Source organism: Plecotus auritus, assembly GCF_963455305.1.
Source record: "Plecotus auritus genome assembly, chromosome: 5".
Classification (NCBI taxonomy): domain Eukaryota; kingdom Metazoa; phylum Chordata; class Mammalia; order Chiroptera; family Vespertilionidae; genus Plecotus; species Plecotus auritus.
The window spans coordinates 73,911,594-73,925,652 of NC_137776.1; the positions used below are offsets into that span (position 1 = coordinate 73,911,594).

The 14,059-nt window shown below is 37.4% G+C and overlaps 1 protein-coding gene across 1 annotated transcript in view; it reads right to left on the minus strand.

Moving 5' to 3' along the window:
• Window positions 1-14,059, minus strand: part of KYNU (kynureninase) — a 115,617-nt gene that overhangs the window by 38,661 nt on the left and 62,897 nt on the right. Inside the window, exons 9-10 of the mRNA XM_080670354.1 lie at window positions 6,762-6,860; window positions 5,897-5,970 (exon numbers count right to left, since the gene is read on the minus strand). Of these exons, the coding sequence (XP_080526480.1) occupies window positions 5,897-5,970; window positions 6,762-6,860 (173 nt within the window). The remainder of the gene's footprint in view (window positions 1-5,896; window positions 5,971-6,761; window positions 6,861-14,059) is intronic.

Here is a 14,059-nt window from a genome sequence, read left to right on the forward strand (position 1 = left end):
TGACAACTATAATGATAGCAAAATATAAGCTCTTTTTTATTACATTTAACTTTTTCAGCATGACAGTAAAAACGATGATTTCTACAAAAATTTTTGAAGCATTCATCATTTCCTCTTAATCCCTGATGTCAAGTCATTTATTTTTTAAGTACCATGTCTAATTTCCTCTACTTCATCTGTTAATGGTTCTCACTCTGCCAGATTCTCATTGTTCATGATTTTGTGATTCAGCAATTCTTTATAGTATCACTTGCATCATGAAATCCTGAATCTCTTGAAATATTTTACTTTACAATCCATTTCATTATGTTGTCATTGTGTTATCTGGTATTAATAACATTCTATAATCAGCAAGAAACCAAGCATTTTTTATAGTAATCCATAGAGATAGATGCTGATACTAACTGAAGAAAGGTGTCAAGTAAGAGCTAATTTTTTAACTGCATATTTCATTAGTGGATATTTCCTATTGTGACAATCTTTGCTTTCCTATATTACCATGTATCTTTGGGGACTGGAGTAATACCTTGTTAACCAGGAACTCTAGCAATTTACAACCAGGTGAAAATAAGGGTTAAAGAGTAAGCAAGTGGTAAAACTAGAAATGGACATTGGTGTCCTCTACAAATGTTTATTGTTGAAATCATGACTGTGTATGATATGCTCTTGGGCAAGAGCAACATGGGTAGAGGCATTTAGAGAATCCTTGTAAAATATAGAAGATTAATCACACACATTGGAACAGAAGCAAGAGAAAATGGTACATGGGAAGCTTAGGGCTGTGGGAGGTAAACATCAATGACACAGGAGATTGCCAAGTATATCTAACATGGCTGAGAAGTTAAGAATTTGTGGCTGAGAAGTCCTTCATGATAATACTGAACACCTAACTGCATCATAGGCTAAATAGGTAGGACAGATGCCTTGAGAAGTCTGTGTCATATTTCAACTAGACATTGTGAAAACTGTCACTTCAAAATTTCCTGATATAGGCCTATCCAATTGAAAGTATCTTGGGCGTCTTGTGAATTCACACACTTTGCTACTGCCACCTACACTTCTTTGTTCTCTCTTTAACAAGGAGAACTTATGCAGATACCAGACAAGGATGTGATCATTAGTAAGTCAGAAAGGATCCCTGAGAATCCAAAACAAGGTTTAAATTATAGATAAGTTTGGGGCCACAGCACTCTCCAGCATTGCCTGGAGAAGCATGTGGAATCAAATACATCAAGTGAGCATTGCCCCGAAAAAAGTTGCTTTAGATGTTCTCACCATGTAACCTTAATTGTAAAGTTGGGCCAAGCATGGCATAAGCTTATCTTTTATTAAATCTTTTAGCTAAAATTTTGATGCTTACTTTTTTATTATCTTATGCTTTTCTGAATGTTGTTTGTTGTGCCTTTTTTTCTTCTTCAAATTGCCAAATGATAATAATACTAAACTACCTTTCTGAGTTCTAACATTTGCCCTAGCCACACACTGAAGTCAGCCAGCTGATTTGGCTGGGCATTTTTAACCTGCAAATTGCTTATTACAATAAATGAGATGACTCAAGCCCATAATGAAGTTTGAAAAATGTCATCTCTATTTAAAACCTTCAATCAAATACCTCTAGATGATTATGGAAATGTGTTGGCATGGTTTGAAATTCTAGCATTTTCATCAAAATTGTCATTAGGCCCCATTCTTGGGCACTCAGAAAGCTGTTTTAAAATTCCAAGAGAAATGAGCATCTCAAGAGATCTAATTAGTACATGGGAACATTGGAAAGTTTGTTACACCAGCATGAAAAGTGAGGAACAGCAATTCTTTGGTATATGTGATATCATTGGACAGGGCAAAAAAGTAAATGATAGAAGGAATCTTAACAGCTCATATGATCCATTCCTATATTCATGCTAGAGTCTCTCTAAAAAGAGGGGAACGGTGTGGGGAGGAGGGGAGCTCGCCAGTGTGTCAATGGTTGAGAGTTGACCCAGGAACCAGGAGGTCATGGTTCGACTCCTGATCAGGGCACATGCCCAGATTGTGGGCTAGATCCCCAGTAGTGGCATGCAGCAGGCAGCCAATCAATGATTCCCTCTCATCATTGATATTTCTATCTTTCTCTCCCTCTCCCTTTCTCTCTTGAAATCAATAAAAATGTTAAAATAGATAAATAAAAATAAAAAGGTGGGGGGAAAATGGTGGGATCTTCAATTGCAGTCTATGAACACTTGCAGAATAACTTCTTTATGGAATTCAGAAATATTTGAAGTCACTAAAATCAAAAGGGTCAATATTGATCTAAAGTGTACCAGAAAACACAACATTTATCAAGGTAAAAAGACAATTTCAAAGGTATTTAGGCACTTTTTTAGTGATACATTTTTATTGTCAAATTTTTATAATTGAAAATATTCTCCTTCATATCTCAGAGCAATAATTACTAACTTTACAGACTAGATAGATGTCAGCCCTCATGGAAATAAAGAACAAAATGCTATTTACTCACAATTAGTCTTAATTTAGTATAATTCTTAGCTACATACAAGGGTTAGCATATGACACTGGAATGAGAAAAAGGGATGATAAACTAGGAAAAGGTCAAATTCTAGTTGAGACTAACAGCTTGAGTTATGATGCTTAATGCAGTGGATTGACTCTGACCTCTATTCATTCTCTTTATTGGCAAAATGTTCTTGGAAAAAGTCTTAGGTCATCAGTTTTGAACAATGGCCAACATGCCTATTTAAACAAACAAAAAAAGGAATTGAAATATCTTGGTAGAGATGTAATTTACCAGTTGTTAATGGAAACATCATTTAAAAGATATTTCAAAATTATATACAGAATATTACACTTTTACAATGCAGGGTTACATATCCTGGGATCCACTCTCTACACCAGGTGGGCCACAATGCCCTTCTTGCCCAGCCTTGATGAACACATGTGCATGCCATTTAACCATGCACCTAGAATCCTCTCACTAATTTCCACCTTCATCTTGTTCTACCTCTTTATTGAAGGCTTTGACTACACAATTATTGTACTATAAATATATAGCCAAATGAAAGATAAATTATATATATATATATTTAAAAAAAATACTTGATAAGGATTGAAAGATTCAACCAGGAAAATAAATGTTATTTGAATACTACTTATTTGAAATAATATATTTAGCCACTAGATGTCACCCTTTCTTAAGTAACAAAATTTGCAACAGCAATATTAGTTACATCCCCTATAGGGTATAAGTTGGTACCATTGGAATTAGCCATTCTGACACCACATCAAAGAAGCCTTAACATTCAAATAAACAACAACAACTAGGATTTTCTGTAAGGCGAGCTTTGTGAGTCAAGCCTGATTTGGGTCTTGTCAGTCTCCAAAGCCAAATAGTTGAAATGCAACGATAGCTAATAAAGTATAATTTTCAAAAAAGTTAAAAGCATGACTCTCCTACAAATATAAAATGAATACACATAAATATCTCATTCAACTCATTAATTACTGAGGAAACAAGTAAGATGCAAGAGAGAATCAAGGAATGGAAACTTACACCGTGAGGCTGTCAAAGACCTGCAGAAACGAACGTGGTCTTAGGCACAAAACTGTATAATGTCCTAAAGGTCAGAAAACGTGATGCTTGGGGTTATGTTTTGTGCTTGAGAGAACTGATCTTTGCTACACAAAAGACTACAAGTTAAAAATGCAAGTTCTTAGCCTACATGTGTGGATCACATACAATGCTTAAGTGGCTGTGCTTAGTGCTTTACATGCATCATCCCATTTTATTCTCACAGTAATTTGAGGTAGATGCTGACACTGACTTTAGTTTGAGGCTAGAACAGAATGTCAAGGACCATTCTTCAGGTCATGGACCAGCAAGTGGTCAAACTAGCATATGAATCTGGCCTGCCTAGTATGGTCTTTCTCCTGGGAACATGGACTTAGTCATTGCAGCATCTAGAGAATGTTGGGATTCTACAACTTGAGGCACATGTGAGCATACTACAACCCCTTCACCCTCTTCTGCTCCTCATCCATAAAGGGCAAATGATGGTGAAGAAGTCTCAAGTGTAATAGACTAATGTTGTAAGCCCAGAGCTTAACTGTTAACACTTGCATTCTATAGAATTGTGTAGACTAATTATCACACACACCCCTTGCCACTCCCACCTGCTTGCTCTTTGGGATTATATAATATGTCAGATCCTCTATTACAATTAAAATAAGTGGAGAGTAGAAAGTGTTCAGAGTGATGGATCTTCATACAAAAGCCAGCAATATATTATATACCAGCAAAGAATTATGCTAGATAAAATGTTATCCATGAGGTGTGCTAAAATTGAAAAGAGGCTTTTTATAGTATGCACTAGAGGCCCTGTGCAATGCACTCAGAGGGGGGGTGTCCCTCAGCCCGGCCTGTGCCCTCTTGCAGTCCGAGAGCCCTTGGGGGATGTCTGACTGACGGCTTAGGCCCACTGCCATCAGTAGGATGTTCTTTTGCGCTGCTGTGGAGGCAGGAGAGGCTCCCGCTCCTGCTGCTGTGCTCAGCACACCCCCTGTGGGAGCGCACTGACCACCAGAGGGCAGCTCCTACATTGAGCGTCTGATCCCTGGTGGTCAGTGCGCATCATAGCAACTGGTCGTTCTACCGTTTGGTTGATTTGCATATTAGCCTTTTATTATATAGGATGATATTCTTATAGTATATGGTTTATATTCTTTTCAGAGAATTTGGGACACGGGGAGAAATCTAATGTACTGACAATCATTAGAAGAAGTCTGCCTGACAAAATACCTGTCTAGAGAAACTCTATTTAATTTTAAAACTTTAAAATCTTGAAGAAATTTATACATGATTAAATAAACTATAGAAAATTATCTTAAATTTCTAGGATTCATATACATAGGACCTCAGAAATATGAGGTGCTTCAACCTTTATTACTAATTCATCTTCAATTCATGAAAAGATTATACCACTCAGCCAGTGGCTGGGAAGATTTAGAAAACTAATGAAATATTATTGTATTACTTATGCTATTAGAGACAGTCTCCTTATCACATATACTCTGATACAACTGTGAAAGGTGTGGGTTTTTTTGTCTCCAAGAATATTATTTATTCATCTCTATACCAGATGAAAGTAAAAGAAACACTGTGAGTTCCTTAGTCAAATAAAAATGTGTCTATGCATTGGTGTATCACATTTGCATTTACACTTGCTCTAAAAAATGAAGTAAGTTATATAAAATTTTTAAAAAAAGTGCTGCTTTTTCTGTCGGCAGTCTGTTGTCTAGTGCTCAGCTTCTTCATTTTTCATGGGTGATAAAATCTTTTAGGACAGAAGACATTCCTTATAAGATCATCATATTATGTTTCTAGCTTTAGAGGTAGATGTGATTTTAGTAATAAAACACCACATTTAAGGCTCTATTTTGCACATCTCTTGTTGCCTTTGATTTATCCTTCGATGTGAGAAATCAGAACTTTTCTGAAGTCTAATTTTTAGGAAAAAGATTAAGGAGTCTCTTTGCATTAAACCAGTGGTCAGCAAACTGCGGCTCACAAGCCACATGCGGCTCGCGAGCCGCAGTTTGCCGCTCTGTTGACTAATGAGTTTGCCGACCACTGCATTAAACCATCTGCTCTACGTGATTACAGTGACTCACCGTTAGCACTGAAGCTCCCTTTTTGTGATTACATTTCTTGTTCAACCAATTGAGCTCTTTGGGAAGCATTTATTTCTGATAAAGCACATCATTGTTAATACAGTAGTCAAATGATTATAATCAATCCAGATTCTTAATGGATAGCATCTTAAAGAATTTATGTAAATTTAACATATTATTAATGCAAATTAATGTATTTATCACCCAAGAAGAATCTAAAGATGGTACTCACGCAGGTTTAATTGTATGGGCATGTTTTTCATGGACAAAGGCACCAGCGAGACCTCCAGCTCCTGAATTTAAATACTGGATTGAAAATAAATTAAATTATATGGGTTTATCTGAATATATGACAAAGATAAACAATGTAATTTTTGTTGTTGTTGTTGTTGTTAAGAAACCAACTTTTGACCAGTTCAATATGTGTGATTATTTGAACATTCATAATAAAATGAATTTTGGGCCACCTTGTTCAAAGAAAAACAAATAAACATGGAAGTGTTAATTGAGAATAAATGGCTATTACTTTTTTAGCTAAATTTTATCCCAACTAATAGATAACAGTTCCACTGAAGTCAATCTAATTTCAAAGCTCATTAGTTTCAATTATTTTGTCTCAAAATACTTAAGTAATAATAAAAGTATATTTTAAAAACACCTAGATTAAAATTTATTTCATTTCTATGCTCCCTGTCAATTAAATTGTCTTCAAATATCAAATACAACTTTATTCCATAAGAATTATCTTACACATGTAGAAATTTTACAACATATTTAAAAAAACCCACCAACACTAAAAACTCAATTAATTTGAATTAATTTTTAAGTGTGAAGTGTTGTTATTTTTCCCATAATCTCCTGACTTTTTATAGCAGCCAGGGAATTGAAGGAATAAGTACTCATAGTAGATGAAAACACTAGAATTTAATTATCATACTATAAGATTGGACGATTCTATAATTAACTAAAATTAGAAAATATACTAATAAAATGGAGAAAGGTAATTCAAATAGCTAAAATTGGTCAACTTTCCAGTGTTTTTATTAAGTTAATGTTAGTGGGGAATGAAAGGATGAAATATATTCACTAGTTTGTACCTTATAGGAGCACCAGCAGGCAAAGTCAACTCCCCAGTCATGTAAGTGAAGTTCAACATTTCCAACTGCATGTGCTAGATCAAAGCCAACAAAACAACCCTGGAGGAGAACATAATAACAAGTTTTAAATTTGCTTAATGATTAGAAATAGTAAGTACACATATCTTTAAGAAAATCTTTGACAAAGAGATCAACCAAAGGACTTGTATGCATGCCTATAAGCATAACCCATGGACACAAACAGTAGAGGGGTGAGGGCATGTGCTGGGGGATGGGAACGGCTGGGAAGAGGTCATTGGGGGAAAAAGGAGACATATGTAATACTTTAAAGCTAATAGAACAGAAATTTGGTTCATCCTTTGGTGCAGTGGCTCACTAAGAGTGAATCACAAAATCCTGGGCATTCTCAAAATGCTTTTAGGTCAGAACAATTTTCATAATAGCAAGACATTCTTTGCCTTCTCCACTGTGTTGATATTTGCAATGATAATGCAAAAGCAGTGTTGGGCAAAACTGCTGGCACCTTGTCATAAATCAAGGCAGGGGCCCCAAACTGTATGGGTTGTCACTACATATCAAAGCCATCCAGTTACAGGGTGGGGGAGAAAGGTCATTCAACTTTAAAATATCCTTGATAAATCTGTAAAAATGATGAATTTGTATTAAATCTCAACCTAAATTTTCATATTTGAAGGTTTAATGTGGGAAGTATGCAAAATATTTGACCACATTCTGAAGTAGATGGTTGTCTCAAAGTAACGCACGCATGTGATTATTTGAGTTGCAATTTGAACAAGACACTTTTACTTGATGAAGAACCTTACTCCCCCAACCATGGAAGAGAAACTGATGGACAATAATAGAAATTGTATGAGTCTGTCAATTCAAGAAAAACACCTCACAGTATTTGTTTCTATTTTTTTAAAAGTAGTTTTTAAGAGAAATTAAAATTTTGAAAAACTTGTATTCACTTCTATGAATATGACCCCTTCCCAGTTTTTAAAGATATTTCTCCTGAGCTTAATAATGAATATAATTTTAAAATAATACATAATGAAATATGTAAGTAATTGGAAAATATCCATAGCTCAGTGAAAATATCCATAGCTCAGTGAACCAAATGACCAATCTTGATGTTACATATCATGGATAAATGGTCCATTCAGAATGCAAAATCAAGCAATGGATTTTACAGTAACAAAGTAAAGACAGTTCAGTAATTTTGTTTCATGTTCTGCACTACAACTCCCAAGAAGTTCTCACTTGTCAAATTCGGGTGCAGTATCAAAAAATATTCACAATTAAACTACTTCTGCTTTTTTTGACTATATGTCTGCACAAGGAACAATTTTCTTCTTATTCTTTACAAAGAAAAAAATAAAAATTGAATGCAGTGCAGAAGCAAATTACACACACACACAAAGCTGTCTTCTATTCAACCAAAGAGTAAAGGAATTTGCCAAATGTAAAGCATTTTTTTTGCTTATTTCAGAAAATATAGGTTTTTTTTCCTTAATCATATATAATTTATGTTAATATGTAATGGGTTTGTTATTGCTATTCTAAAGTAAATTTAAAAATAAGTAAATATATTGTAAAATTGTTTTAATTGCAAATACAATAAATATAAAGAGATGTAAACATAGCATAAAAACCTTTTAGAGAACTGTTGCTGTAGTGTATCCTATTAAACTGAAGACATTAATGGACGTTTTTAGTTTATCGATCTCACATCATGCCCACATGTAATTTAATCAGTTCAAGTGTTTACATGTTGTGGTAAATTGCCTTAACAGTTCCAATTCTTTGTGCCTTCTTGTCCTTTGCCATGTAAGTTTTCAGTTCCGTCCACTGCGGGCGGGGTTCAGTTCTCTGCATCTTGGATCTGCCAGGTGAGTTGTTTTGACCAGTGGAATGTTAACACATGTAATACAAGTAGAATCCTTAAAGCACTTGAGTGGTTAGGCTTGCTCTCTCTTGCCCTCTGCTATCTCTGTGAGAAGGACTAGCTTGGCCAACCTGCTGGCCCAGGTGGAAGATGAAAACATGATGATCAGAATCAATCTTAATGAGCTCAGCTTGGTTCTGCTGGTCTCCCCAGCTCTCCTTTATTTTGCTAGAGATATCTGCATGAGCTCAGCTGAGAAGAGCAGGATTCCTAAAGCCAAGTCCTGCCCCAATCAGCTGACACAAAGGTGACTGTGGGGGCTGAGAGCCAGTCATCCCAAGATCTGCCTCAGTGGCATGCAGATGACTTTGAGGCAACTTTAGCGGCAGGCTCAAGAGAAACTTCTGCCCCTCCCTGTAACTACCGAAAAAACAACTTGAATTAGGGACCTTGGCCATAATAAGAGATTATCAGAGATAACTTCTTTTGGTTTATCTGAAGGGCAGGGAAAACTTCTATTTACTAAACATCTGTTCTTCTTGTTATCCTGCCATGATCCTTTGACACTTCCCAGGTGCATTACCTCACCCCTAGACCAGGATGTCTTATATACTTATGTTCCCTTTCTATCTCTAAGCCAACTTGTCATGTATCTCTCATGTAAGCGGGGGTCCCGTACATATGTATGTATTAAATTTGGTTTTCTCTTGCTAATCTGTCTCATGTCTATTTGATTATTAATCCTGCTAGAAGAACCTTGATGGTAGAGGGTATTTTGTTCCCCCTCACACAGCCCATAAAATAATGATTTTTTTTACCCTATGCTGTGTTCTTCCTTTACATTGACTCGAATCTTTAACAGCTCCTTATTACCTGAGTCTATTCTGACTTATTTACTTGTATGGCTTCAAGTGTTTTGTATGTCTGCCTAGTAGAATTCAGTGTTTTAGAAACAAATACTTCCAAAAGGACAACCTGGATTAGTGAATTTATATCATCCAAACTGTACCTAAGTAGTAACTTTCTAATTTAATGGCTAACCATCAAAACCACTTAGCTTTCTGCATATCAGCATAAGTTTTACTTAGAGAATACAGTGATTCATTCCACATTAAGACAACTTTGTACCTAAACATTAATTTAAAAGAAAAAAACAACAACTGATCATAAAATGGGGGGTGGGAGGGTGATAGTTCACTTTGCAGAAATGCTTTATCTCTCAGTTATTCTATTGTTTACTATATGCACATACTGTATAATATTACATTCTCAAAACCCTAAATTTTCTGCCACTTTGAAGAAACAGCTATCAATTGAGATTTTTAAAGGAAATAATTGTGGAGGGGACAATTTTAGATTGTTCTAACACCTCTTAAGAATAAATAAACCCAGATTGCTATTATGGATACTTTCTCTAGAGGAGAGGATGCAAACTATGACCTGTTCTTTTTTAAAAAATATATTTTATTGATTTTTTACAGAGAGGAAGGCAGAGGGATAGAGAGTTAGAAACATTAATGAGAGAGAAACATCAGGCAGCTGCCTCCTGCACACCTCCCACTGGGGATGTGCCCGCAATCACGGTATATGCCCTTGACCGGAATTGAACCTGGGACCCTTCAGTCCGCAGGTCGATGCTCTATCCACTGAGCCAAACCGGGTAGGCCATGACCTGTTCTTGATAAATAAAGTTCACCCTTTCATTTGTTTAAATGTTGTCTATGGCTGCTCTTGCAGGTGAATTGAGTAGTTGAAACAGAGATCATAAGGCTGACAAATTCTAAACTATTTACCATCCCACCTGTTGCAGAAAAAGTTTTCTGATCGTTACCCTAGAGCAGTGGTTCTCAACCTTTCTAATGCCTCGACCCTTTAATACAGTTCCTCATGTTGTGGTGACCCCCAACCATAAAATTATTTTTGTTGCTACTTCATAACTGTAATTTTGCTACTGTTATGAATTGTAATGTAAGTATCTGTGTTTTCTGATGGTCTTAGGCGACCCTGCTAGCGGTTCTCAACCTGTGGGTCACGACGATTCATTAACAGTAGCAAAATTACAGTTATGAAGTAGCAACGAAAATAATTTTATGGTTGGGGGTCACCACAACATGAGGAACTGTATTAAAGGGATGCGGCGTTAGAAAGGTTGAGAACCACTGCCCTAGAGCATAGTTTCTATTAAAAACAACACTCAATATATTGAAGAATCAGTTAATTAGAATCCTTGCTCATTATAATGTGGACAAAACTTGCATCTCAGAAAAAGTTTTTACTGGTAAAATATAACTAATTTGGGGAGGAGGTGTATTTAAGCTTTGTTTCTCACAAAAAAGAAGCAACACATATCATAAAAATACAACAGATGTTCCATTTTAACATAAGATTTAGGAGTGATAGAAAAGAAATACAATTAATTTCTATCAAAATTTAGAGTTTATCAAAACCTGGGTTTGCAGACTTATGTTTTTTTACAACTCAACTTTTCATAGATATGATTTTACAACTTAATTTCCTTGGAAACCTCTAAGGATCAGAAAACTCAGCACTTTATTATCAACTAGTGACCCAGTGCACGAAATTCGTGCACATTAAGAGGGGATTAATTAGAGAAAATAATGTAATATTGCTATTTGCCCTTTCTCTATAATAGAAGTGTCAGAGATGAAAGAAAATTAGTAAAATGTATATGAAAACCTTCCTCCTGTCAGAGTCTGGTGCGCACCACAGGACCCAGAGTCAAGTCCCCGCCCACCCACATGCACCTCAAAATCGTGTGAGACCCAGACCCGGCCGGGCCCTGCCCCCTATTGGGCTAGATCCAGACCTGGCCAGTCCCACCCTTGTCAAGCCCTGCCGGGCAGGGGGTGTAGCCTCAGGTCCCCTGACCTGGTACCAGGATGGGGGGCATGGCCTGAGGTCCCCCAGCCCAGCGCTAGGTGGGGGACACGGCCTGAGATCCCCTGTCAAGCCCCACCAGGTGGGGGGGCACAGCCTCAGGTCCCCCGGCCCAGCACCCAGAGGGGGGCGCAGCCTCATGTCCCCTGTCAAGCCCCGCTTGGCAGGGGGCGTGGCCTGAGTTCCCCTGACCCAGCACTGGGGGTGCACCTTGAGGTCCCCTGTCAAACCCCACTGGGTGGAGGGCATGGCCTGAGGTCCCTGGACCTGGCGCTGGGGCAGGGAGAGCAGCCTGAGGTCCCCTAGCCCAGCACCAGGACGGGCAGCGCACTTTGAGGTACCTTGTCAAGCCCTGCCGGGTGGGGGGCATGGCCTCAGGTCCCCTGGTCTGGCACTGGGGTGGGGTGTGCAGCCTGAGGTCCCCCAGCCTGACACCAGGGCAGGGGGGCACGGCCTGAGGTCCCCTGTCAAGCCCCATGGGGGTGGGGGAGGGCGTAGCCTCAGGTCCCTGCTGATTGCTTGTTAAGGCTCCTTATGGGAACTTGGCCTTAGCTGTGGGTGCAGCCACCTTTGTGACAGAGTGATTGTCAATTAGCATATTCCCTCTATATTAGATAGGATTATTTATAAAGAATAGGCACAATGAGGAAACCAGGAAACTTCACTTCCTTTATCCCATTATTAAAAGCCCAGGGTCACATCTGTGGCACCACATTAAAAAAAAAAAACAACACTCACGCTCCTACAATACGTTTTAATGCATGTACAATTCTTTCCCCATAGATGGCATAAAACACAAATTATTAAAATATAACCATTTTGATTAAAAAACCAGAAGATACAAAGTTGAATAGTACCACAAAATGATTTTACAAAAGTTTCACTAGATGGCAGCATCATAAAAATTAAAGAACTCATCGTTCCTCCAAACCCCTCTACAGCTATCTAGTTAATATTTTTATTACATTACTTCTAAGAATAATTAAAACAATATAAATTGGTGAAAACATAAACTCCACACCTGAGTACCTATTTCATGTAAATTTTAAAATAAACAAATATTTGTTTAACAGATTTCATTAAAATTACCCACAGGGCTCACACTCATATTGATACAACCACAAAGAAGCATAGGAGTGTTCAGCCACCTTGCTTTATCATTAGTCCTCAGACTACTGCAGTAGCCTTTTTAAAATATATTTTTATTGAATTTATAGAGAGAGGAAGGGAGAGGGATAGAAGGATAGAAACATCGATGAAAGAGGAAGTCATCGATTGGCTGCCTCCTGCAGGGCCCACCCTTGGGGATCGAGCCTGCAACCCTGGCATGTGCCTTGACTGGAATCTAACCAGCGACATCTGGGTTCCTGGGTCGATGCTCAACCGCTAAGCCACACCAGCTGGCCTTCGGTAGTCTTCTAACCACTACAAATACTTCCAGCCTTCCTTCCTTCCATGAGCTTGCTAAATCATACATTTGATTGTAAGATTCCCTGTATCCGTACAAAGAACCACCCATTAACTTTACAATGTAACTCGCTTTCTTCGATATGGCTCCTAACTACATTTAAGATCTGGTCCTCTCCAGCTGTCCTGTCTGGGGTGTTCCACACCTCCTTCCCTCTATTTGCATAAACTTTTCTCTGTCTCCAGGGCATTCTTTCCTTCCTCATTTGCCTGAGTAGCTCAGGTTTTTATCACAGTATAACTTCTATGGGAAGATTCCTTTGCCAAACTCTCTCTCCTCTCATCTTACAGCCCTGTTTGCACAGATATCTTGTAGCAATTTTCCAATTAATTATCTTCTACTTTTACACAATATAAACCCAAGTCATCGTTGAATAAGTAAGGGAATGAACAAATAATAAAATCATACAACTGTCAATAAATATCCTCTAATATTTAAACTGATGCTAAATGTTAAAAGAATATTAGTTGAGGTCCTTTGTTTTTGTTGTAATTTTATTGCATAAGCTATTCAGACAGCATCTTTTAAAATACAATTTCATGGACAATTAATAGTAGTTTTAAAATGTTCAAAATCTCTCTCAATAAAACAAAGAGTATCATGTTTTTTTGCTGTTGCCACCTTCTCTAGAAAAATACTGAACATATTTTAACCAGTAGACTATTATACACTGGGCTTAAGCTGAGCTTTCCAAGTGAAGAGCTAGCTCACTGTCTCAAATTTGTACAGAGCACTGTTGCAGAAACTAGATTGCTCCTTTTAGCCTGGCTTTTTAAAAGTAGACATTGATGAGACTGGCAAATCCAGAGATGAGTAATTGGAGGTGGGTGGGGAGCATGGGAGTATTTTGCTAATAAAATTTAAGGGGAATGTGTCAGTTAAAAAGTTGGAGACAGAGCTAACAACTACATGGTGAGAGAGCAAGTAAAGGATTTGAGAGAGAGAGAGAAAAAAATAAGATTTTGAGATCCTACAGGACTAATAATTTGTAGGTGAAAACATTTTACTATCTAAGGATGTACTTTCAAGAGCATTGTCAGCTTT